General features: G+C 46.0%; 1 protein-coding gene and 1 long non-coding RNA gene across 3 annotated transcripts in view; both read right to left on the bottom strand.

Annotated features, from left to right (window-relative positions):
• Nucleotides 1-1,873: 1,873 nt before the first annotated feature.
• On the bottom strand, nucleotides 1,874-3,446 carry LOC308322696. Its single transcript, XR_013964743.1, has 2 exons — nucleotides 2,818-3,446; nucleotides 1,874-2,595 (listed from the first exon to the last, which is right to left on the bottom strand). It is a non-coding gene; the product is annotated as an uncharacterized lncRNA (long non-coding RNA).
• A 58-nt stretch (nucleotides 3,447-3,504) lies between these two features.
• The window catches only part of LOC308323120 (IQ motif and SEC7 domain-containing protein 1-like), a 192,027-nt gene continuing 168,636 nt past the window's right edge, over nucleotides 3,505-26,895 (bottom strand). Inside the window, exons 4-19 of one of the 2 annotated variants that reach the window (XM_080774745.1) lie at nucleotides 26,360-26,723; nucleotides 23,615-24,196; nucleotides 22,824-23,162; nucleotides 22,206-22,450; nucleotides 21,125-21,529; nucleotides 19,859-20,020; nucleotides 18,196-18,318; nucleotides 16,033-16,199; nucleotides 14,036-14,175; nucleotides 12,972-13,001; nucleotides 11,372-11,497; nucleotides 10,483-10,582; nucleotides 9,334-9,495; nucleotides 8,392-8,589; nucleotides 6,218-6,267; nucleotides 3,505-4,127 (exon numbers count right to left, since the gene is read on the bottom strand). In XM_080774745.1, coding sequence (XP_080630871.1) covers nucleotides 3,603-4,127; nucleotides 6,218-6,267; nucleotides 8,392-8,589; nucleotides 9,334-9,495; nucleotides 10,483-10,582; nucleotides 11,372-11,497; nucleotides 12,972-13,001; nucleotides 14,036-14,175; nucleotides 16,033-16,199; nucleotides 18,196-18,318; nucleotides 19,859-20,020; nucleotides 21,125-21,529; nucleotides 22,206-22,450; nucleotides 22,824-23,162; nucleotides 23,615-24,196; nucleotides 26,360-26,723 — 3,718 coding nt within the window. In that variant the 3' untranslated portion in view covers nucleotides 3,505-3,602. The remainder of the gene's footprint in view (nucleotides 4,128-6,217; nucleotides 6,268-8,391; nucleotides 8,590-9,333; nucleotides 9,496-10,482; nucleotides 10,583-11,371; nucleotides 11,498-12,971; nucleotides 13,002-14,035; nucleotides 14,176-16,032; nucleotides 16,200-18,195; nucleotides 18,319-19,858; nucleotides 20,021-21,124; nucleotides 21,530-22,205; nucleotides 22,451-22,823; nucleotides 23,163-23,614; nucleotides 24,197-26,359; nucleotides 26,724-26,895) is intronic. The other variant, XM_080774746.1, reaches the window with a different exon arrangement.

Below are 26,895 nucleotides of genomic sequence, written 5' to 3'. Positions count from 1 at the left end.
ACAATTTAGTCCAACAGTCCCAAGGCCAACAGTCCCTCCCTGGGGAAGAATAACGATAGAGAGTTTGTGTGTAATTCCCAGATCGTACAAGAGTATATTGACACATTCTACGGGTATGTAAAGATATACACAGACGGGTCAAAAAGGGCAGACAGTAAGGTATAGGAGTGGCATTTTGTGTCCCAGAGTTTAAAATTAGGGTATATAGGTAAGAGGATTAATGATGAGGCGTCTGTGTATAGGCGCACTGATTTATGAAAAGCATGGAGATAAGAGGTTGCTGTCGGGCAGAAACCTTGTATCAACTTTTTGTTGTTGTTTTTTTTCTTTCCAATGAATGCGCTATACTTCTTACAACGTCTAGTGAAAATATAAACTGTTTAGTAGCCATAAACGTCAAGACGTCTAATTGACATCTTTGTAATGGATGTAATTTTTTTTTCATCCATATTTTGAAAATTCCTCTAATCTGGTGTTACAGGTGATGACATGCACATTACATGCATAATAGAATTACAAATTATTTCTTTCTTTATAATGGGAGAATTGGCACTCAGAGCCTAAACTGGTGACCACCAGGTGGCGCTGAAGGAGTTTTTAAAAAAAAGCAAAAAAAAAATTCAGTATTTCAATTCAAATATAGCCAAAATAGCTGATCTACAAGCTCAAAACGCGCCGCAGCGCGCCGCATTTTGAGCTTGTAGATCGGCTATTTAAGATGCACTGTGGCCCTCTGGAGTGAGTGTGGAAATATAGTGGCCCTCGCCATCGTCAAAGTTGCCCACCCCTGGTCTACAGTCTACACTGGCTTTGAAGGACCTCCATGCAGACCCCCCACAGCTTAATTTAAACTCCATGGTGTGACAGTGTCGGTAACAGGAATAGTGGGCACTTAAGGAAGATTTGGAGAAATGGTCTCAGACCATTAAACGTTTTACCTGAGGCCGATTCAACAAATGTCCTCTGATGAAGCAGTAGTTGTTCTCTTCTCACACTCAAAAATGTAAAAAATAAATAAATAGCATAGCGTGTGTGTGTGTGTGTCCATCTGCTAGTTTTGAATATAGCTAACGCAAAGATCTAAAATGACACAGATGCCTGAGTATGAGAGTGAAGACACTAGCAAGGTGTAACAATGGAATGCGGAAGTGCTCATTCTATCTCAATGGGATAGTTCCAAATGTTTGGAACTATAGGCCATATAGCACGCCGCTTTGTGGCGAGTCACAACTCTCTTCTTCTACGGTTCTGAGTAACGTAAAGTAAACATGATTAGAACAGGCTTGAACATTTTGACAATTCAATCCTAATAGGCCTTTTTCAGATGATTGATTACTTGAGACCATTTAAAAAAAAAATCTTAAAGGTATATTCAGTGATTTCACTTAGTTCTAATATTACTTATTTTTTTTGTTTTGTTGTGATAATCCTCCCTACTATAGAGTGTGCTGACCAGTTCCTCCCTGTCCCCAGTTAACCCCTGGGGGTCCAACATTTTTTCGGCTAGATGGCCTACTGTAGTGCGTGCATGTGCACATCTTTACCGGGGGGGGGGGGTTTAAATCACCCAAATCACTGAATGCTTATTTTAATGTTTTTACATTTTGGGAAGAAATGGCAAAATTAACTCTCTTCCTACTCTTACTGTACCCGCCGCGTCGCTCGCCCCAAAAACAGCAGATCCATAAACCGTCCATCCAGCTACTATTTTAGGCCGACAGAGAAATCATCATACAACGAAATAATATGTCTTACAGTAATTCAAAGGCAACCATTATAGTTAATCCAGCTCACTGATAAAAAACTTTGATGGGTTTCTTAACGGTGAAACAACGCTGTGTGTATAATATAAGTGTATATTGTATAATACTGATTGAGACTTTGCACTGGTGCCTTAGGCTGATTTATTTCTCCTGTCGTAATAATAATAATAATAATAATAATAACAGTTGATAATATCATTATATTACAAAATACTATATGCACAATTTACACAAAAAGCAAAAGGTTTGGTGACTAAATCAGTAAATGCTTCAATAATTGGCACATTTATGATCTTCTAACCGAGAGTATCACAGTGTGCTGTGAGCTAATTATGCTACATTAAAGGTATATTATGTAACGTTGTTGTGTGTTCACATAACAAAACAAATACATATTTGCATTTTTTTACCCGTCATTTCCCTCCATACCAGCATCATGCTCTCCTCTCGCTGCATTTTGTTTTGGTAGAAGGGGACATTTTTGAGGCTAAACAAAACTGCGTATATTTACTGTCATGTAAACACAGGGCAAAGTTACATAGTATACCATTAATAAATACTTGTACAGACTACATGTCTGTCCTTGAGTTCGTCAGCCACATCATTGTACAAACACAAACTCACACATGGGAGACATGTAACGTAAACATCGCTGCTTACGTCTGCGATATATATATATATATATACGCTATAGTAGAGCGAGATAATTTGATCGTGTTTATCGCGAGGATGGCCATCGTCTTCTTCTTAAGGGGGAACATGAGAACAGTATTTGTGGTCATCGTTGTGCATGCTTCTTGCTCAGTCTGCGGTCCATATGGCTCTCGATCTTCTTTACATCGTGAAACTATAGTTTGTCTGCGGTCCATATGGCTCTGTCTGCGGTCCACATATGGCTCTCTTCTTTACATCGTGAAACTATAGTACAGTACTATAGTCTGTCTGCCGTCCATATGGCTCTCTTCTTTACATCGTCAAACTATAGTACAGTACTATAGTTTGTCTGCGGTCCATATGGCTCTGTCTGCGGTCCACATATGGCTCTCTTCTTTACATCGTCAAACTATAGTACAGTCCCTCAAACTGAGGCCCCTGTTTGTGCAGCGCCATGTGTCCTGAAGTAGCCGGCGTACAAAGCTCTGAGCCAGGCGGCAATTAAGAATCCAAAGCCAAAGAGCATTTCGTTTTTTCGGGAGTTCCATTTCTGCGAGCGGAAAGTCCAAGATGGTTAATTTGAATTAGCTTGAAACAGTGGCTTCAAAATGTCTCCCTTCTATTCGCCCACAATGTTTTTTTTACAGGTCTATTCTCTGAGCGTGTACGTCGGCTACTTTCATCGCACGGCGGAACATCGAGCAGCAGATGAGATTGTAACTGTTTAGGGGCTGAACCCGCTGTGCCATGGGAGCTATATACACAGCTGCTCCATGGGGTGCTATGAACCGCTGTTCCGTGCGTTCCGTGGGGTCAATCCGTGTGCGTGACAACGTACAGCGGTCACTATCAGCCTCCAGAACCACCGAGCGGAGTGGCGACCGACCGACCGTAGCCCCGGTGGGCGGGGAAAAGCACCGGCCGTCGTGGTAAACGTAAAAGTCTGCGGGTTCGACCCTCGCTCGTCACCGACCAAGTCCGCCCACACCACCGGGTTGCGCTCATCATGAAAAAGCTATCTGTGCAGGGTTAATGCAGAAACGTCATTCCCCCCCCCCCCCCCCCCCCTGCTACCGAGAGCGCCACCATATACTCCCTCCCCTTCTCCCTGAAACATCCAGTTCCGTCCTGTGTGTGTGTGTGTGTGTGTGTGTGTGTGTGTGTGTGCGTTCACACACAGCAGCCTCACACCACCGTGCTGATGCCGCTGTGTTTGGGCTTGGCGCTGCCGCCGGGCGCGGGGGACACGGGGGCCGCCTGCGGGGGTCCTCCTCCCCCGTGGTGGTGTTGTTGTGAGTGAGGGGGGGGGCCGTGGTGGGAGGAGGAGGAGGAGGACTGGGGGGGGTGGTACTGGTGCGGGGGGTGCTGGAGGTGTGCCGGCGGGTGGTAGTGGTGGTGGTGGTGGTACGGCGGCGGGTTCTGGCCCACGTAGTGCGGGTCGGTCTCGGGGGTCCCGCCCCTGGGGTGCGAGGAGGCGTGGTGGTGGGGGTGGGGGTGGGGGTGGGGGTGTGGCGAGGTGGGGCTGCAGCCGCCGGCGGGGGATTTGGACCGCTGCTGCTTATTGGTGGAGCCGCCGAAGCCCTGCAGGCGCCCCCCCGACAGGGAGGAGGAGCTACAGGGCATGCTGTGGCGCTGCTGCTGCGGCAGCGGCACGTCTCGGCCAGAGGGGGGCGCTCTCCTCCGCATGTGGGGGCTGTTAATGGTGGAGCCCTGCGCGGTGGACAGTTAAGGACAGGCGTTATTTATTAAATCATTACACGCTCTGCATTTTAATTCAAACCAATTTAGACCTGAGGACGCGTCTATGTCACGTTTAGCTTTTAATGAACCACTATTTCAAACTTTTGCTGTTGAAAAATAGCAGATCTACAAGCTCTTAGTGCGGCACCGAGTGCCGCGCTAGAAGCCTAATGTGTATATAGAAGCCTTGGCTTTATAAGCGTCAAGGTTCACACTGGCATCTAGAGTCTCTGCAGCTCTTTAATGAACAGAAATTACATGTTTCTGTTTGGATATCTATTGTATCCAACCAGGGGAGAGAACTCATAAAGGATATGTATTGTATCCAACCAGGGGAGAGAACTCATGAAGGATAAGAGGATAAACAAGTTCAATTGGAAGTGAGGAAAAAATTAAAAAGGGGAGCGGACAACATTGTTAGTGGAACACTATGACATTTCTCTCCATCTCCTGATTGGGTTTGGAGTGAGAGAAACACACAAACAAACGCTGGAAACAAGTTGTCATTAAACAAGGAACAAAACAAAAAAAACACCAATACAAAAAAGAACCAACATAACAGATTGTTTAAAGCAAAGAAGCAGCTATTTCAGGAGCCATGCGCTACATGCAAAGTATGCGAGCAGCCACTGTTCATAGCCGACAGACATTGAGCACATCCACGAGATGCAATGTTTCAGAAATGAAACTCCAGCGTCTTCTCGGAAAATAGATGCATGTCTCTTTGTTCACGTGACAGACAAAGCTTGATAGCATCTTTCTCCCAAACAGCTGACGTCAGTGGAGACGATTCGATTACGTAGAATTACAAAAGAATGAATAGTGGTTATAGGCATACCAATCCAAGTGGTTAGGGATATCAAAAGGGCACACAATGCCATTATCAGCGAGTCCCGGATATCCAGATCATTTTGCTGCATGTCATGTCACTCCCCCTACGCTCTCCACCTTTTCTCTCTCTGTACGATGTCTGCTATCTATCGGACTTAACCGTTATTGTTGTTGTTGTTGTTAATAAAATGGAGATATAAGTCTACAGAGGTGAGTTGCGAGCCCGGTTGGTGTACTGTAAGGGTACTGTACTGTAGGGGTGTAACGATACATTTTAACAGCGATATGATGTGTATCACGATACATGGTTGATGACACGATACATGGACGATATTGGTTCATTATGGCGATACGATTCAATGATTTGAAATCGATACAGTAAATATTTCAAATACATTGACATTATTCTAAACTAAGTAATTAAACCCCTCTTTTTCTAAAATTAGCTAAATACCAAGATGCACAAGAATGTAGCATCGATACAATCGATGATTTGCATAGCAAAACGATTCGATACCGATTATTTGCATTGCAAAACGATACGATACAAAGTCAATGTTGCCGTTTTCATTTCGATATACTTTGTGATGCAGTTACTATATCAATACACCCCTAGTCGTCTGTCCTGGTGGGAGTGTTGTGTGTCATCGCTTGGTTCCCGTCATGCAGAGCAGAGGTGAGACCTATATGAGCACAGATGCCACCTCCCCCCCTAAAAGCAAAAGCCAAACTACAAAGCAAAACCAGTGTGAAAGTTCGAAAGAAAAATCTTTGAGCTTTTCAGAATGCATATACACAGTAAAAGCCAGAGTGTTCCTTCTTCAAACCACATTTTCTTTTCTTTTTGCGTGACACCATCGTATAGTACAACGATGAATAAAATAGTGCTAAGTGGTTCACTCTCAACCCGTACAGGTCCATTTGGTTTGCATTTGTACTGCACAAAAAGAACACTGAGGATTTCACCGTGCATAGAAAGGCTAGTGCACAGCTAGTGCCCAGCAGGCACAGGACAAACATCAACACACAGAATAAAACACTGTCTGCACACTGTTTATCACTGAATTCACTGTTTCAATCACACAATATATAGGATCGTACATACGCGTGTGATCGATCGAAACGTTGAATCGAGCAATAAATCAATATTTTGCCAGTTTGCGGACCTTATATTATGTTTTTAATCATTTCACTGTGCATGCCACGGACAGAGAGGTGACAGAACTTACTTCCATATTGCTGTCTAATGATCCTGCACTGCTGCGTCGCCCACGCTTTCCTGAGGCGGAACACGTATAAACACATCAGACATGTTGTCTAATATCTACAGTTATATAAAGCCTTCTAATGTCTACGTTTTATTAAACATTGATTGCACATCATGTCTAATATCTACAGTTATATAAAGCCTTCTAATGTCTGCGTTTTATTAAACATTGATTGCACATCATGTCTAATATCTACAGTTATATAAAGCCTTCTAATGTCTAAGTTTTAATAAACATTGATTGCACATCATGTCTAATATCTACGGCGCCGTAAATTATGATGAAGCACGTCAGACACGACACGTCTTCTCAGCCATCTACACATCTAGAGCTTTGTGTACGACTACAAGCCAACACTCATTCCTTACTGTATATACTGTACACAGTGTACACACAGTAAGTATAGGTCCAACAGTCCATCTCACACCACTCCCACTTAAAGGCTAATCAAATTAAAATGTAATCTAATCAAAAGCACACCATCGATTATATATCAACTACTGTATGATCACTAGTCTACATCACAGGAGGACTGCGGTGTCTACTACAACGCACCGTGAAGAGCAACGGACTGGCATGACCATAGATATAAACATGACCATGGATATAAACAAATAGATGCCTCGTTGGCAGGAAGTAAAGCGGAAGTGCTGAAGGACCTGAAAGGTCGTCGAGGCTACGGAGCGGGCTAAGGTGGAGTCTGAAGAGGTGGAGTCGACGCTATACGGCTAGTGCTATGGGCTAAGGTGGAGTCTGAAGAGGTGAGTTTTCAGACTATGTGGCGGAAGATCGGGAGTGACTTTGCAGTTCTAACCGCAATGGAGTTCCTAGTGTGGGAGCCAGGAGGGAGAAGCGTCTACTGGGACGTGTAGAGCGTTGTCCCAGATGTTTTAGCGAACACACAGCCTCCCTGTGTTGGCTGATCTGAGCGAGCGGGGGAGGGGGGTTGTAAGGGTTGGATCAGACTTTGGAGATATGGGGGTGAAAATACCTTTGGTTCTGTCTCTGTAGGCCAACATCATTGTTTTGTACTCTGTGTGGGGGGGCAGTAACCGGGAGCCAATGGAGGGAGCGGAGAAGGGGGGGGGGGGGGGGGGACATGTGAGAATAATTGTCTGGTTTGAAGACCAAGCGTGCTGCGGCATTCTGGATAAATAGAGAGGCTTAAGTGCACATGCTTAAGTACATACTGTACATCACAGTATCTCCCTAAAGCTGAAGTGCACTTTGTCGAAGTAGACTGCAAGTGTCCACCAGTGTCTCTCTGCCAGAATCAACAATACCTTAATTCCTCTCACCAAGCACGAGCCTAACCCTAATCGATGGCAGTGACCTACAGAGCTCCTGTGTCGATTAAGCAGAAACCTTGAATTTGATTAAATTAGACCTGGAGCCACTGAAAAAACACCTCCATCTCTTCAGGGCTTGCTCTGAATCACCCCTTTATAACATCACACACAGTGTATCAACCATCAAGGTGCTCACTGCTCAAACGTCCTATGTTAGCATGAACAGCTTAGCTACAACAATGCAAAATGGACGTCTCATGGTTGTCAGGAGGAAGATACCTGCGTTCCACAAAAAAAACATGTGTGTCCAGATGGCTTAAACGTGACGGTACTGTAAGCACTGGGAAGAGGAGCACGCCAGCGTCGCAGAGACATTTTTATAGGTTGCTTCGGTATTTTGTTTCCTACATTTTGTTTAAAACATTTTCAAAAAACTTTCCCAAAAAAATAAAATAATTAATTTTCATGAATTAAAAACAAATACAAAGAATTTGTATTTCTTTAATTGAATGAATAAAATCAAAGATTCCATAAATTACAAAACAAAAAGTTTAAGAAGTAACTAGTAGTGAAAATATCTGCTATTTTCACTAGTTTGGGTCCCGGGGATCAAATTGTTGTACCTGCGTCTGAGAGGTCATAATATTATCTCTGAGGAGTTATACCTGCGTCTGAGAGGTCGTATATTATCTCTGAGCGTTATACCTGCGTCTGAGAGGTCATATATTATACCTGCGTCTGAGAGGTCGTATATTATACCTGCGTCTGAGAGGTCGTATATATTATACCTGCGTCTGAGAGGTCGTATATATTATACCTGCGTCTGAGAGGTCGTATATATTATACCTGCGTCTGAGAGGTCGCGCAGCGAGCTGCTCAGCGCGCTCCTCTTCAGACCCTCTCCGGTGGCGTAGCTGTCGTCCAGGCTGGCGCGGATCAGCGGCCCGTTGCCCGTGGGGTCTTTCCTCGGCCCGGCGCCGCCGCCATGCTGTGAGGCGACGCTGCCTCTCTGCACCACCACGCCCTTCTGTTTCTCCAGCTCCGCTGCGCGCGCACGGGACAGGACAACACGTTACGTACGTTACGTACTCACAGGACAGGACAACACGTTACGTACGTTACGTACTCACAGGACAGGACAACATGTTACGTCACAGGACAGGACAACACGTTACGTACTCACAGGACAGGACAACATGTTACGTCATAGGACAGGACAACACGTTACGTACTCACAGGACAGGACAACACGTTACGTACGTTACGTACTCACAGGACAGGACAACATGTTACGTCACAGGACAGGACAACACGTTACGTACTCACAGGACAGGACAACATGTTACGTCATAGGACAGGACAACACGTTACGTACTCACAGGACAGGACAACACGTTACGTACGCAGGTGAGTTTGTGTGATAACACTGATAATGAAAGGTAAAATATCAAAGACAGAAGAGCTAATAATGAGTGACTGCCACAAACACACTTTTGTGCAGAATTTAGCATTCATTATTATTTTATATTATTATTATGCGACTAGTCAGTCAGTCAGTCTGCCTGCCTGCCCGCCCGCCCGTTTAACCACCTCTGCTAATAATAAATACTTATTTATATTTGATGGAAATCAAAGTTGATGAGTTACTGAGTCAAACGCCATGTCCACACTTCGTGTTGAATTCAGCAGTTTCATTTTATGAATACAAAAATATTCTCCCATTTGCACAAGTAAATCAATCAATCAATCAATCAATCAATCAATCAATCAATCCTATTTTTCTCTTACACTCAATGCGGTATTTCTCCATCTCCTGGATTTCTGCGACGGATTCTCGCAGGTCGTCTGTGAACTTCTTGCGGTCTTGGGGGTTTGGCGCGTTGAAGTTGATCAGCACTTTGACGTCGGCTCCGGGTACGGCCGACGTCAGACGCACTCCGTTGGGATAATCTGAAGGAGAGAATAATGCATACAGTATAAATATTAGAGGAACCAGACCTCATACATATCCTGACACAATCTCCAGGGACACACAGGACTGATATTCCAAGAACTGGGAGCAGCGATGGCTGACAGGACCCTGATGGAAAGACGTGGCATCTAGGATCTCAACGACAGTCAAATGATGATGATGAATGCTTAAAGTATATGACCCCCCCGGAGTCCCCGCACAGAATGGACATACAGTAACATAAAGACTCATTTTTACTCTATCGCTTTTAATTCAATTTAATTTAAGTCTACACATGTACGATGTTCCCATGTACTGCTTATTGTATTTTACATTTTGCTCTCTTACACATTGAAATAATGCTATATTCTATCCCCTTCTTTCTGTTTATGTTCTTATGCTCTGTAATGTGAAGCACTTTGGTTCGACCTCGGTCGATGTAAATGTGCTATATAAATAAAGTTTGATTTGATTTGATTTGAACCCACTAGGATGGATCTGGAACTGTACTTTCTGCCGTTATCGGAAGAATCATCTCTTTTAAAGCCCGCCTCTTCATGGATTTCCCCTGCGGGAACCCATAAAGGTATCTAATCTATCCATCATCTCACCCCCTAGCACTCACCTCTTCAGACTCCATAGCACTCACCTCTTCAGACTCCATAGCACTCACCTCTTCAGACTCCATAGCACTCACCTCTTCAGACTCCATAGCACTCACCTCTTCAGACTCCATAGCACTCACCTCTTCAGACTCCATAGCACTCATCTCTTCAGACTCCATAGCACTCATCTCTTCACACTCCATAGCACTCACCTCTTCAGACTTTCAAATTGCTAATTCACTGTGCGCACGCACACACAAACACAAACGCACACTCACACTCACACGCACACGCACCGCAAACGCAAACGCACACGCACACACACACACACACACACACACGCACACGCACACGCAAACACAAACGCACACGCACACTTACATTGGTTTTCAAAGACCAGAACTTGCATGCCGTAAAGCGAGAAGGACTGTCGGAAACTGTACGTCACAGAATTCTTCTTCTTCTGGAAGATCTTGGTGACCTGTGGGAGAGACACGCAGGGAGCACTGTCAATGTCCACCAGCTCTGCTTGTTTTCCTTAAAATCGTTTGGAAATATTGATAGTTGATGGCTAGCATTTGTTATTTTAGTTTTTAGTTTAGTTTCTGCTTGTGTTTCATGTGTAGTTGCTTATTTTGGGCTTGCTTCAGTTTAATCACTTTCTACCCTACTGTATAATAGCCGATCTACAACTCAAAATGTGTTGCAATTCGATACATTATGAGCTTGTAGATCTTTTTTTTTTAACAGATCCTGTTTGGCTCAGGTCAATAAAAAAATGGACCAACTGTGGTAGTCTGGTAGACTAGGGCAGGCGTCGTTTAATATTTTGATCGTGCACGAATATAACTTTTTTAAATATTTATAAATGCTCATTAGACTCAATAGCAATAACCCAGACTCCGTCCCCCGTCACACTTCAGAGTTTTAATGAATGTAGAATTGTGTGCAGGATGCAATTTACATACAGATGATGTGTGGGACTTCATTTGACTACATCACTGGCACACCGATGCCAGTGATCACCCTCCTTTGTGCCAATGTTGGCACCGGTGCCTTAAAGGTTGCCACTAGCCCTGGACTAGGGAATACACAGTTGAATGGGGTGGTACACAGTACAGTAACGTACCACCTGGACTAGGGTACACAGTACAGTAACGTACCACCTGGACTAGGGTACACAGTACAGTAACGTACCACCTGGACTAGGGTACACAGTACAGTAACGTACCACCTGGACTAGGGTACACTACACAGTACAGTAACGTACCACCAGCAGGTCGTTGAAGAGGAAGATCTCCCTCTGGTGGACCCCCAGCTTCTGAGGCTTGTTGGGGTCTGGCACTTCAAACAGCCGGCAGTAACACACCAGCCTCCGATGGGGGAGAGATAAGACCTGCACACGCACACACAACACGCACACGCAGCACACACACACACACACACACACACACAACATGCACACACAAACAAATGATTAAAAAAAAAGCCGTAGCATTTTCTTTTTCTAAATTTAAAGCTGGCAATTCTTCCCGGACGGTTAGCTCAACCTATAGGCTGCTGAGCCAGCCTGACGGCGTGCCGCGGGTTCGACTCCCGATCCCGAACGACCTTTTCCGCGTGTCTTCCCCCCCCCCCCCCCCCCACCTCTCTCCCCATTTCCTGTCAGTCTACTTTCAACCTTTCAATAAAAGGAGGCAGTACGTGGTTCTCAAAGATTAGATTAGATAGAAAGGGCATAACATTTTTAATCCATCCATTTGACAACGACGTGTTGTGAGCTTGAAGATTGATCGCTATTTTCACTAGTCTGGGGCGACAGAGAGATGCTTTTCAAAATGGCAGTCCATACTGTACGTGGCTCAGATGCAGAATAACCCATTCTGACCTGAGATCAGATTCATACGAGGTTTCCACTGGACACACACTGGTCTGATTAACCCATTCTGACCTGAGATCAGATTTAAAAAAATGTCAGTCGTTCTTCGATTTTTCAAAAATAGCAGACCTACAAGCTCATAGCGCGCCACTCGGTGGCGCGCTATGAGCTTGTAGATCTGCTATTTTTCAATAGCTAAAGCATAACATGATGCTAACACCAAAATGGGTTCCCGTTCAGAATGGGATAAATAATGGACCTTGATGTGGAAAAAAGGTCGGAATCGATTCAACATTCAGACGGTGAAGACAAAGCAAAGCCAGTGTCTTTGTATGGACAGTATGCGGTGTCAGTGAGCGTCTACTAGCTCCGCTCCTCCGCTTGACATTCAGGTGATGATGTCACCGTGAGCGCACAGGGAGGCTCACAGTGCATCGGTACAGAAATAGCTGCAACCTTAGTAAGAAAAATGCAACATGATCTACAGGATATTGAAGCGATTACAGTGTGCTTTATTACAGTGTGCTTTGTCTGAGCACCGCTAACAGGAGTGCAGTCATTATAGTCTTTATAGCAGTGGTTCCCAATGTGGGGTCCGTGGACCCCCAGGGGTCCTTGAGGGAGTTCCAGGGGGTCCCCAGCTACATTATAGTTTTGGAAACAAATGGACCATTGTGGGTTTATGATGCTTAACCCATTCTGAACGGGAACCCATTTTGGTGTTAGCATCATGTTATGCTTTAGCTATTGAAAAATAGCAGATCTACAAGCTCGTAGCGCGCCACCGAGTGGCGCGCTACGAGCTTGTAGGTCTGCTATTTTCAAAAAATCGAAGAACGACTGACATTTTTTAGAATCTGATCTCAGGTCAGAATGGGTTAATCAGACCAGTGTGTGTCCAGTGGAAACCTCGTATGAATCTGATCTCAGGTCAGAATGGGTTAAAAGACCAAAAGGGAGTTCCCTCCCTGACTGGGTTAAGGATACTTACACATCCCAGGCCGTGGTGCAGAGAGCCGATCTAAAGGAGGCACAAGAGAAACACAGAATCAATAAGACTGACTGGGGTGAGATGCAGTGTTGACTTCCTAAGGCTGACTGGGGTGTGATGCAGTGTTGACTTCCTAAGGCTGACTGGGGTGTGATGCAGTGTTGACTTCCTAAGGCTGACTGGGGTGTGATGCAGTGTTGACTTCCTAAGGCTGACTGGGGTGTGATGCAGTGTTGACTTCCTAAGGCTGACTGGGGTGTGATGCAGTGTTGACTTCCTAAGACTGACTGGGGTGTGATGCAGTGTTGACTTCCTAAGACTGACTGGGGTGTGATGCAGTGTTGACTTCCTAAGACTGACTGGGGTGTGATGCAGTGTTTTGACTTCCTCATCTAAAACTATGAGGAAAAATGTTTGTCGACTACCTTGTTTCACTGACCAAAACTAAATGAAAACTACAGGGAAAACTATAAGCCATGATGACTAAAACTATGACTAATAATACTGACAATTTCGGCAACAAATAAAACGTAGACTAAAATGTTAGGGAGGAACTAGTGCAGAAGAGATCATTTTATGTTTGGCTGCGGTCACTGTGACGCGTTAGATCAGCTAGATCAGCTATTTTCAACATGCAACAAGTGTAAAATCTGACATTACGACGCCATCAAGGTACCGCCAAAATGTATTTTTGTCGACAAAATCAAATGTAGATTTAGTCGGTTAAAATCTTATGATATTTAGTCGTAGTATATATATATATATATTTCTTTTCTGAGGGGCACTAACCCCTTCAATGCATGACTTTTGAAGATTACGTTATGTGGCAGCCAACTCTATGGGATTTTGTTTAGAGCACTTATGGCGTAAATCGTTTGCCAGCCAAGTCTATGGACTTTAATGTTTGTTTAGGGCACTAAAGGACGACGTTAAGACATCATGCGGGCCGATATAAACACAGTGAGCGCTCCTCACTTCACACAAGTGTGATTTATATTTAGGTCATTTTGCAACAGGGGGGGTCGGGTCCATTGTTTCACCACAGGGTCAAAAGGTCGGCTCACCGGTTTCTTCCCCACGATGAGTTTCTCCACTTTCTGCACTTGGGACACGTGGTCCTCGTTGGTCTTCAGCTCTCGCCTCCGGATCCGCTCGTAGATCCCCGTCAACATCTCCCTGGGGATGTCCTCCCCGTCGTCCACACCTGGCAAAACATCACAATGTGTGTCAAAAAATAATTCAGGGACTCATGTCTTCCTTGGCCTACTGACGGAGGGCCTAATTATACTGACGGAGGGACTACTGACAGAGGGCCTACTGATGGAGGGCCTAATTATACTGACGGAGGGACTACTGACAGAGGGCCTACTGATGGAGGGCCTAATTATACTGACGGAGGGACTACTGACAGAGGGCCTACTGATGGAGGGCCTAATTATACTGACGGAGGGAATACTGACAGAGGGCCTACTGATGGAGGGCCTAATTATACTGACGGAGGGAATACTGACAGAGGGCCTACTGATGGAGGGCCTAATTATACTGACGGAGGGAATACTGACGGAGGGCCTACTGATGGAGGGCCTAATTATACTGACGGAGGGAATACTGACAGAGGGCCTACTGATGGAGGGCCTAATTATACTGACGGAGGGAATACTGACAGAGGGCCTACTGATGGAGGGCCTAATTATACTGACGGAGGGAATACTGACGGAGGGCCTACTGATGGAGGGCCTAATTATACTGACGGAGGGAATACTGACAGAGGGCCTACTGATGGAGGGCCTAATTATACTGACGGAGGGAATACTGACAGAGGGCCTACTGATGGAGGGCCTAATTATACTGACGGAGGGAATACTGACAGAGGGCCTACTGATGGAGGGCCTAATTATACTGACGGAGGGAATACTGACGGAGGGCCTACTGATGGAGGGCCTAATTATACTGACGGAGGGAATACTGACGGAGGGCCTACTGATGGAGGGCCTACTTGTTACTGGTTTAGTAATAAGGACTCATACTTCATAACATCCATTTTCATTTATTTTTATGACACCCAATTACACCCACACAACCTGAACTTTGAACGTTCAGTGGATTTTCCGTGGTTTTCTCTGTGGCCCCTTTTCCACCGGTTGGTTCCCAGTGGGAACCGGTTCAGTTCTTTTTGGTTCTTAGTCCATGAGCCAGAGCTCCAAAATTGAAACATTAATTATGAATTGAGCGTGCAAAACCATACCTATATTAGATTGTTATCACCATTAAACTTCCCCAATTGAGTACTTACACAAAGACAATGATTTATTGTATTACAAATTTTACATTTTTAAAAATGCAAATGAGGCATTATGTAGGAAAATATGCAATAATCAAACATATGAAAAAGCTACTACTGTGGAAGTGTTATCAAGTATTGATTTACTTGTATTGATCCTATAAACAATTTAATACAGGATATAGTTTGCCCACCAATTATGGAGCTCTGGCTCATGGACTAAAAACGAAAAAGAACTGAACCGGTTCCCATTGTGAACCAACCGGTGGAAAAGGGGTCTGTGTGTTCCGAAGCCTTTTGAGCCGCAGTGAAAACAGGCAAAATCCCTCACCAGAAGTCTGCTGGCAACTTGGTATGTCATATATGGGATTTGTGGACCATTACATCACAGTCCACAGGCAAATCAGAGCACTTGTTTGAGCCAAATTATTCAGAAAACCCCCAGACCACAGAACATCATAGTGAATGTTCAAAGTTCAGGTCTTTTTGGGTGCAATTGAGCTCTGAAAACCTACAAAATGAATAGGAAACCTTTTTTTTATGTCAACAAAGTGTGGTATTGGTTTAGGGGTACCACCAACCTAGTCCCCATATTATGGGGGACAAGGGGAGAGCAACGGACTTCAACTCATGCTTCCTTCATGTCCAAGTTGCTCCTTTACACCTGTCAGGGGGGAGTTTCCCTGGTTGGACATAACGCGTGGAAGGAACACGTTATTCCAACCAGTTCCTTTCCCCTCCATCAGGCGCCCCGGCTGGCCAGGGGGAGGCGGTTTTTACCTCTGAGGTTCTTGACGAAGTCGTCGATCTTCATCTTCCTCTCGGGCTTGACGTTGGGGCTGTACATGTCCGTGTTGAGGAGGATGATGGCGAACGCCAGGATGAAGATGGTGTCTGGGTTCCTGAACTGGCGCACCACCCCGGGGTTACAGATGCAGTACCGCTGGCTGCACGCAGGGGGCAGAATGTAGAGGCACGCACACACACACACACACACACACACACACACACACACACACACACACACACACACACACACACACACACACGGTTCATTTTGGAGACTGTGTGAGACCTTCACAATAGTATGTATTCACAATGTATTTGTCTAAAAATAGCTGGGTCGGGATGGGGGAGTGGGTGGGAGAGGATGTGCAAGCTAACTGTATCTGTACGTTTGTATTGTATTGTATATTGTGTATTGTGTACTGTCTATTGTGTAACTGCACTGTAGTGTATGTATGTTTTGCCTGTGTTGTAGGGAACCCCCGCTAAAATGAGATGTTGCATCTCAAGGGCCTATCATTTCAATCCAATTCTGACCAATCCTGACCTTCTCAAGCCAGGTGCTATCTGTCTCCCTGCTCTTAACCCATTTTGGCCTGACGTCAAAATAAAAAAAAGTATTCTGAAAGAAATTGTGCCACATTTTCACGATTTAAAATAAATAGCAGACCTGTAGATCTGCTATTTTCCAATAGCTAAAGTATAACATAATGCTTAGTTAAAACACCAAAACGGGTTCCCGTCCAGAATGGGTCAATGTTTAATGATGGTGTTTAATTGTGCCGAGCAGGGAGAAAAATGTAGCAGAGCCGAATGCCAAGACAAAATATTATATGCACACTTGTTGTATTCTCATTCTATAATAAATATTGGTTAAATCTATTCGTGAGTTATCTGACTGAACTTGAGAAATTTTAGTTTTGGTGTGTGGCAAATTTGTAAAAAAGTACAATATTTCTATTTGAAATGTAGTACACCGAAAGTCATCAGCTTGCAATTAACAGAAACAAACAAACAAACAAATAGGGCCTTCTTCTCCAAAAATATACCAACACTTACTCAATGAAAATGTACTGTCCACCACCACTCTGATGAAGTGCTTATTCTAAGGTGTGGAGAAGAGCTAGAGATTTAAAAAACGGACACACAGAGGCCCCCGAAGGGGACATCGTTTCCCCCAGAATACTTTCTGTTTTGGATCAGGACGTGACTTTGCCTCATCTTGAGACCTCGATCGTCTTCTATAAAGACTGGAGTCTGGTGGTGTTTATAACTTATATAACTTATTCTTCCCTTCTTTAGGGAGAAGGATAACCTTCTCATCTTCTAAAGGCTGGAGTCTGGTGGTGTTTATAACTTATAAGGACGTAGAACACCTTGAGGGAGAAGCATAACCTCGTCTTCTAAAGGCTGGAGTGTGGTGGTGTTTATAAGGATTATTGCCTGCTGTCTGTCTCTCCTACAGCCTGGAACTGTGGACAAAATGTTATCCAACGATAACAAAATATTCTACGCTTTGAGTCCGAGAGGCTAAATCTTATCAAATGCTGGTCAAATGCTTTTTTCTTTTTCTTTTTTTTTAACTTTTTTTAAATCTTTTGAAAAATACAGATTTTGTTTTTAGTTAATAAACGGAAAAAAAGGGAAACATTACATTTTCTCGTGACCCGATGTTTGGGAAACAAGTGTATTAAAGTATATTGATGCTCACCTGTAGTATATTATATCTAATGAAGGCATATTGATGCTCACCTGTAGTATATTATAAATAATGAAGCCATATTGATGCTCACCTGTAGTATATTATGAATGGTAAATGGTGCATTTATATAGCGCCTTTATCCAAGGCGCTTTACAGAGATTGTGCATTACATTCACCCATCCACACACACATTCACACACCGATGGCAGCAGAAACCATGCAAGGCACCAACCAGCACATCGGGAGCAACTAGGGGTTCAGAGTCTTGCTCAAGGACACTTCGACAGTAACTCTGTGGGAGCCCGGGTTTGAACTGGCAACCTTGCGGTTACCATCCGGCACTCTACCCCTGAACCACCGCCGCCCCGCATTATATCTAATGAAGGCATGTTGATGCTCACCTGTAGTATATTATATCTAATGCTCACCTGTAGTATATTATATCTAATGCTCACCTGTAGGCCTCGATGAGTCTCTCCACCTTCTGAGCCTCTCCCTGGACCCTGATGTGAGCCTGGAACCTCCTGAGAGCCTCGTCCAGCTCCATGGAGGAGAAGTCCATCTCATCTACCACGCAGCTGCACGCACACACACACACACACACACACACACACACACACACACACACACACACACACACACACACACACACACACACACACACACACACACACACACACACACACACACACACACACACACACACACACACACACACACACACACACACAATTACTATACTTTCATAGAGTAAATCCACATGTTTTGTTAGATTTTTACCCCATTTTCTCCCGCATTTTGTCATCATGCCAATTAGTTCATCTCCATACACATTCCTGTGAATGCGAACGTGGTGATGGGCAGGCACTTTACCACTTTACCACTTTACCACTGCACCACTCACTCAAAAGATACATTTTAGCAGCCTTTGGTAGACAAGACATTCAAACATTTCGTCTGCGTAACATACATAAACAATAGATTAACTAACAAACAGACTGTGCATAATTGCAATAGTTTCGCAGGCTTCCTTTTATGGCTCCAATCCCAGGCAGGCTTGATTATGGCTCTACCAATCCAAAAAAGGCTTGGTTTTTGGCTCAGCCAATCGCAGACTGGCTTGGTTATAAGGCTCAACCAATCCCAGACCGGCTTGGTTACGGCCGGTACAGCCGAGGCTGTGTAGTTGGTGTGAGGTTACTGCAGTGCAGCTCAACTCTCTCTCTCTCTCACGTGTTGAGGGATTTAAACCTAAAGCTCTTAGTCACACATGGTCCTCTCCTCTCCTCTCCTCTCCTCTCCTCTCCTCTCCTCTCCTCTCCTCTCCTCTCCTCTCCTCTCCTCTCCTCTCCTCTCCTGCTGTGACTCAGTGATTCCAGTGGAATCACTGAGTCACAGCAGGGCTCCGACCAGGCAGCGTGTGCAGGGTGCATGCAGGGTGCATGCAGGGTAAAGTTCTCAAACTCTGCCCGAACCCGACCTGGCCCGATCTGGTACCGACCCGACCCGATTGGTGGTGCAATAGTTTACATCAGTGGTATCCAGACTTTTGAGGTCGAGACCCAAAAGAGAGATTAGATGTTTGCTCGGGACCCAAACTAGTGAAAATAGCAGATCTACAAGCACACAACACGTCGCTTCGTGCAGATTGTAGCTTGTAGATCGGCTATTTTCATTACTTTTAAAGTTTCTTTTCTTCTAAATTTTACGATTTTTCATGAATTTCCTGAAAAGAAAAACATAGAATTTTGTTTTCAATTGATTGCAAATTTTGCTTTTTTTTTAATAATAATTTAAAACAAAAAACAGCAAAAACATAAAAAAATAAAGGGACCCATAAAAATGCGTCCACGACCCACAAGTTTGGGTCCTGACCCACTGTTTGGGAAACACTGGTTCAGATTACCTAACAAGACAATCAATCCCTGCTGGATCTCGTGACGTGTTGCTTTGTGATTCATTCATTCCTTCATTCATTCCTGTATGCACGTTCATTGATTCATTGATTCACTCATGCCTTCCTGCCTGCCTTCCTTCCTTCCTTCATTCATTCATTCATTCATTCATTAATTCATTCATTCCTTCATTCATTCATCTCATTCCTTCATATGAACTCACTCCAGTACGTCTCTGTTGAACTGCTTCTGCCGGTTTCCCAGGAACTCTCCAATCATCTGCCTGCTCAGCCCCTTCCTCTGCAGCAGGAAGTGAGCCACGCCCACGGGCGTGTCCGGAACGAAGCTCCGCTCGATCAGATACTGGACGCCTTTCTCTGGTTTCCTGTTAATATGAGAGAGAGAGAGAGAGAGAGAGAGAGAGAGAGAGAGAGAGAGACAGACAGAGAGAGAGATAGACATTTGTATTGCACATTTCAACAACATGGAGTACTAAACACACAACATTTTCACAGTTCACACCCTTTCAGAGGTTGAGTCCGATGTGGTAGTGCCTCTAGAGTCTAGAGGCACTACCTCTACCTAAATATGTACCTGAGGGGGCTGACATTATAGGACAAATGCACTTGGAATGGGAAATAGAGGGGGAGAAATCTAATAGTTAGGGGGGGTTTGTATTTAATTTGTAATGCTACAGCAACACTGTTGAAAACAAAATATTCCATTGTGAGTTCGAGCTTACAGGCCCCCTTTTGTCAACCAATCAAGTCAACTTTAACTCAAGTGGCAGATTCCAAAAAAATGTTTTTTATATATTTAAATTCAATATTATTTAGGGACTGTGATCTACTGTACCTGCACAGCCTTTGTGATCTACTGGTAGATCGCGATCTACCTTTTGGGCACCCCTGCTCTAGAGTCTAGCGTGTATACGTACTTGTTGAAGGGGTTGAGTCCGATGCGGTAGTGCCTCTAGAGTCTAGTATATATATACGTACTTGTTGAAGGGGTTGAGTCCGATGCGGTAGTGCCTCTAGAGTCTAGTATATATATACTATACATACTTGTTGAAGAGGTTGAGTCCGATGCGGTAGTGCCTCTAGAGTCTAGTATATATATATATACGTACTTGTTGAAGGGGTTGAGTCCGATGCGGTAGTGCCTCTAGAGTCTAGTATATATATACGTACTTGTTGAAGAGGTTGAGTCCGATGCGGTAGTGCCTCTAGAGTCTAGTATATATATACGTACTTGTTGAAGAGGTTGAGTCGATGCGGTAGTGCCTCTAGAGTCTAGTATATATATACGTACTTGTTGAAGGGGTTGAGTCCGATGCGGTAGTGCCTCTAGAGTCTAGTGTATATATACATACTTGTTGAAGAGGTTGAGTCCGATGCGGTAGTGCCTGTCTAGTATATATATACGTACTTGTTGAAGGGGTTGAGTCCGATGCGGTAGTGCCTCTAGAGTCTAGTATATATATACGTACTTGTTGAAGAGGTTGAGTCCGATGCGGTAGTGCCTCTTGCGGATGATGTCGTGGCTGAAGGCCGGCGAGTCCCAGCTGTTGCGCGTCTCCTTGTGGTACGTCTGCTTGCTGAGCGCGTGCTCGCGCAGGCTGTCGCGCGACGACGACTCGGAGCTGCAGTTGATGGTGTCGTTGGAGTTGGACGTGGAGTTGACGCTGTCGTTGTCGCCGTCCGAGAAGTCCGACTCCGACTTGCTCTGCCGGTTCATCATGGCCGCCGCCGTGCCGTTGTGCGACAGGTGGGGGGCGGAGTCCAGCTGGGGGCGGGGCGGCCGCTGGTGGTGGGGGTGGTGGGTGTTGTGATGGTGGGCCCCTCCCCTGGGGGGTGGGGGGGCGGCCCCGGGGTCCTCCTCCCTGGACGGAGGCCTGCAGGGAACAAACCATTACATCATCCGTCACCAGCAGGTCGCAATTATTTTAGATTGATTGTGTTTTTCTTTTTGCATAACTCGCCGGCATCAAATCCATTCATGTTACATAATAGGGATGGAGTTCATACATTTTTATTGATAACAAGCACCTTATCGATCAGGCTTATCGAGCCCACTATCAAGCAGTTCTATTGCGTGCACCCAAACAGGGTCGATTCTAAAAAAAGGAAAATAGCGAGGCCTTCTTACAGTATACCAATATAAAACGCCTTAGAACGAGTATACGTGTCCGGAGCACTAAGCGTTTTTATTTGATAGGACGAGTATACTCGTGTTAAGGGCATCTCAAACGTGAAGAGATAGAACGCGCCTATAGTTCATTTTCAATGAGACCTGCGTTTTTGCGCGGAGCTCTGGGGAGCAGTCGCGGTGCGACAACGCAAGCGTATTTATGTGAGCGCGGTCCCGTGAATTTGTTGTGCGCGTGCTCGTTTCGTGCACACGACCGCGACTCACGAGACCTGGATTCGGTTTAGCTTTTTTTTTTACGCTTGCGTTGTTGCGCCGCTCTTGAGCAGACCTGGAGGAGACCTGTGTTGATCCAGGCAACAACGCCTGCGTTCCTCGCTTCCCTTTAAGCATCCCACCCCCTAATCCCTGTGGTCCTGTACCTGGAGGAGTGCGGCCCCCGGGGGGGCAGGGCGTGGCCGGCGTGTTTGGGCGGGCTGCTCTGGTGGTGGTTGCCGTGTTTCCCGTGGCTCCGCGGCGGCGGCTCGTAGGAGGCGGAGCTCTGCCTCTTGGAGGCGGAGGCGGAGCTGCGGTCCGAGCGGTCGCTCAGCTCCGCCGAGCTATCGCTGGGCGGCTCGATGGTCAGCAGGGGGAGGCGGTCCACACGGAGGCGCTGTTGCTGCTGCTCCTGGGGGACGGCGACAGGACATTTACATTTTAGTTTACTAATATAGTCTTTGGAATGATTTTTATTTATTTTTTTGATATGATGAATTTCTTGACAGGAAGCAGGTAGGTAGCTCATAAAAAGTCTACGGTGGATTTTTATGAAACAAACACTTTGTTCGAAACACAGATTAAAAGAGGATAATTCAAGCTTTCCCTACAGCTGCAATGTTGGTGATTTTGACGTTGTTTAATATAATTAGAGAGGACTTTTCTGTTTGGATGAATGGGTTGTCTATGGGAAGTAGCACCTAGGTAGCACCTTGCTGGCAAGACGGCTGTGGTCTGAATATGGCCCATTCCGTCACAGTTTCGGTCGGCAAAATCAACCCTACCTGGCGCTCCAGGGAGGGCGTGCTGCGGCCGCTGGTGTCCGACATATCGCCACCGCCGCCGCCGCCCTTGTCGACGTCCTTGCCGTGCGCGGCGGCCGTCGACCAGTAGTCCCCCTGCTGGGAGTTGAGCGAGCGCGGCCGCACGTCCGACTCGGTGCTGGAGGGCCGGTCCGTGGAGCGGTGCGACAGCCCGCTGGACGGGGGGCGGTCAAGGGACGACTGGTGGTGGTGGGGGTGGTGGTGCGACAGCGGCAGCGGCGGAGACAGCTCCTCCTCGTCGATGTAGAGGGTGACGTCGCTGTACGAAGCCCGCATCTCGTCAGGGTGCGCCGATTTGACCTGCATGGCGGATTGGATGGATGCAGGGATTGGTTGGTTGGTTGAATGCTTTATTCACACGTTGTAGATAACACAGTAGAGAAAGTGCAATCACGCAAACATTGTGGTCCTATGAGTTCAATTCATCGAGGGGACATATACTAGAATGCAATACAAATCATTGTCAATACCAGGAGCAGTAAAAGCTGTATATATACACATACATCAGCATGAAGGGGGGACACTCTGGTGGCAAGCTAGAACATTGGTTCTCAACGTTTAAAAGAAAATGTATTATTTCAACTGGCGACCCCCACCCTGACAAGCACATGGAATTGTACGAGTTGACTAGGTTCCACAGATACTATATTATCTGTGACCTAGGGGCCCCCCAGTCACATCTGATGTTTTAGATGGTCAAATTGGGTGGGCCGTGAACGAGAGCCAATACATTCGCATCCCCTGACCTATACCTGGTAGCTGACAATGTCCCTTTCTGAGTCCTGGCGGCCTCTAGTGGCGGTGGCGACGTGCTGCTCGGGCGGGCCGTCCTCTCCTCCGCCGTGCAGGCTGCGACAGTTCAGGGCGTCGTCGATGGACTCCGCCAGAGACTTCACCTGCCTGGAGAACGCGTCCTCCAGCTCCGTGATGGCGTCCGCGAAGTCCGCCTGAGCCGCGGCCCCGCCGCCGCCGCCGCCGGGGGAATTGGCGGCCGGGGGGAGGACATCGGCGGCCATATTGTCCCCTCCTCCCCCTCCGCACTCGGAGCGCACTAGTGCGGCGCCCATTTTGCCGCTGCTGCTGCCGTTCTCGCTCAACGACACCTGCTTCCCCTCGAAGTAGGAGCTGTGGACCTTCTCCGCGGGCCCGTCGAAGGAGAACTGCATCCTCATGTTGGAGAGGACGATGCGGCGGGACATGCGGTTCTCCGACATGGAGCTCCGCAGACGCTCAAAGTTCTTGTTCATCTGGTACTGGCGGAAGGCCGTCTGGATGGTGCGCGCCGCATGCCGGGTTATGAAGCGCCCTCCGTATTTGCGTTCCAGCATCTCCACCTGCGTTTTAATTTAAGAGAGGGGCACACGTTAACAGATTAGACCCTGACGAAGACCTTTGGTCGAAACGCGTAGGTCCTGTAATTTATCAAATAAACTATTTAATTTTTCACCAAAGACCTGCATTGGATTCTTTTCTTTTCAAGTCTGCAATTCACATTTCGACAAGCAGTACTACTTGGAGGAAGGATACCTTTTGTCTATTAAAACATTTCGCTCTGAAAGAACATATTCAGAGATTTGCGACACATTTTCACGATTTCTGTCAAAAATAGCAGACCTACAAGCTCTATTGAAAAATAGCAGATCTACAAGATCTTGTAGATCTGCTATTTTTCAATAGCTACACCAAAAGGGGGGGCCTGGGTCTAGGCCATGGCTCAGTGGTCCAGGCACCTTGGCTGGTAGTCCAGTCTGGCAATGTGCCGCGGGTTCGAGTCCCGATCCCGACAGCCCTTACTGCTTCCACCCCCCCATCTCTCTCCCCATTTCCTGTCAGCCTACAGTCTGTCCATCCATAAAAAAATATTAAAAAAATAAAAGGCGAAAGCCACAAAATAAAGATTAAAAAAAAGAAAATACCAAAAGGGGTTCCCGCCTAGAATGGGTTAATAAATGTCTGCTAGCCTTTTTTCATCAACGAAAAATAAATATTAACTAAGCTATGATGACTAAATATACACACTGAACAGTGGTTCTACATACAGTACTGCCAACCAGGTGAAGAAATCACGGATTGAGGCTTTAACCTCTGCTTAATATGAGGTAGGCCTACAGTACATACAGTAGGCCTACTGCCAACCAGGTGAAATGAACACTGGTTCTACATACAGTACTGCCAACCAGGTGAAGAAATCACCTCTGCTTAACATGAAATATTCAAGACCATTAAGATTGTATCGAAGGTACTTCTGAACATATTGCTAGTCTGACCACTTCAAATGCTCTCCTCTTAAAATAATAACCGAAAATAGATTTATCCATCAATGTATCTATTTTCGGAATAAATCAATACAAGTTGGGAACCCGTGTTTTATACTGTCTTTACTGCTGAATCATCGCTGTCGTGTTTTATTAATTTACCCTCTGAGGTTTAATCAATCAATCCAGAATGTAATAAACCACTTCATAGACATGAAGTGAGGCATTATAGTGAACCACCATTACAGTCAGTCGGTGCCATCTGGTTTAGATTAAGTATTTTATCTTTCAAATATATGTCATGTCTAATTTATAAAGCTTCCACTGTCTCTCAGAGCATTGTCCTAAAGCTCCCCCTTTCTAGAGAAAAGTCCCACTTTATATAATGCCAAATATCTGCCTCTTTTTACACGTGAAATAAAAGATGAATGATGCCCCTGTTTTTTTTGGCAGGGGCTTCATGGCCAGTCCTGGCCTGCATGTACATTTAAAATGGTAAATGGTGCATTCATATAGCACCTTTTATCCAAGGCGCTTTACATAGATTGTGCATTACAGTCACCCATTCATTCACACACACATTCATACACCGATGGCAGGGGGAAACCATGCAAGGCACCAACCAGCACATCAGGAGCAATCAGGGGTTCAGAGTCTTGCTCAAGGACACTTCGACACTAACTCTGGGGGAGCCCACAGGGTTCGCTTCCTAACCTTGTTTAATGAACCTCGACTTTGACAAAGCCGTACAGCACGTATACCCGTTTGTCCTGGAGGTCGGCCGACAGCTCATAGCTCTATATCGTATATATATATACCTGTTTGTCCTGGAGGTCGGCCGACAGCTCATAGCTCTATATCGTATGTATACCTGTTTGTCCTGGAGGTCGGCCGACAGCTCATAGCTCTATACAGTATGTATACCTGTTTGTCCTGGAGGTCGGCCGACAGCTCATAGCTCTATATCGTATATACCCGTTTGTCCTGGAGGTCGGCCGACAGCTCATAGCTCTATATCGTATATATATACCCGTTTGTCCTGGAGGTCGGCCGACAGCTCATAGCTCTATATCGTATATATATACCTGTTTGTCCTGGAGGTCGGCCGACAGCTCATAGCTCTATATCGTATATATATACCTGTTTGTCCTGGAGGTCGGCCGACAGCTCATAGCTCTATATCGTATATATATACCTGTTTGTCCTGGAGGTCGGTACAGTATGTACAGTATGTATATATACCTGTTTGTCCTGGAGGTCGGCCGACAGCTCATAGCTCTCGGACAGCGAGCGGGAGCGCTTCAGCGCCTCCTCCTCGGCGTGCTTGCGGAGGACGTGGGAGTGCGAGTGTTGCAGCTTTGGCCTGCGGGGGCGCTCTCTGTGCTCTCGGTGCTCTCGGTGGTCTCGGTGGTGTCCGCCGCCGGGCAGCGGCGCGGCCGTCACGTGGCGGTGGTCGTGGCGGTCGCCGTACGGCTGGCTGTCCGGGTGCTCCGGAGAGCCCCGCCCCTCGTCGTCGTCGTCCTGGCTCACTGGCGCCCCCCTGTGGCTGTAGCTCTCCAACGAGGAGGAGCCGCCCACCTCACTGCCGGGACCATCGCCTTCGACACTGAGGAAGAGACGAAGACAATGGGGTTAGCTTGGGGTTAGTCTACATGCAGAGAGGGGTTCACACACGTTTCAGTCCACGGGAATAATCATAATTTGAACCCACCGCCCCCACCCTGGCACGCACGTGGAATTGTAGGCATAATAACATTTAGTTCGACTCCGTTTCACAG

This window comes from Protomyctophum bolini (assembly GCF_963924005.1).
Source record: "Protomyctophum bolini genome assembly, chromosome: 2".
Lineage (NCBI taxonomy): Eukaryota > Metazoa > Chordata > Actinopteri > Myctophiformes > Myctophidae > Protomyctophum > Protomyctophum bolini.
Note: the sequence above shows the minus strand (reverse complement) of the source record. Positions and strands in the feature narration are given on the sequence as shown.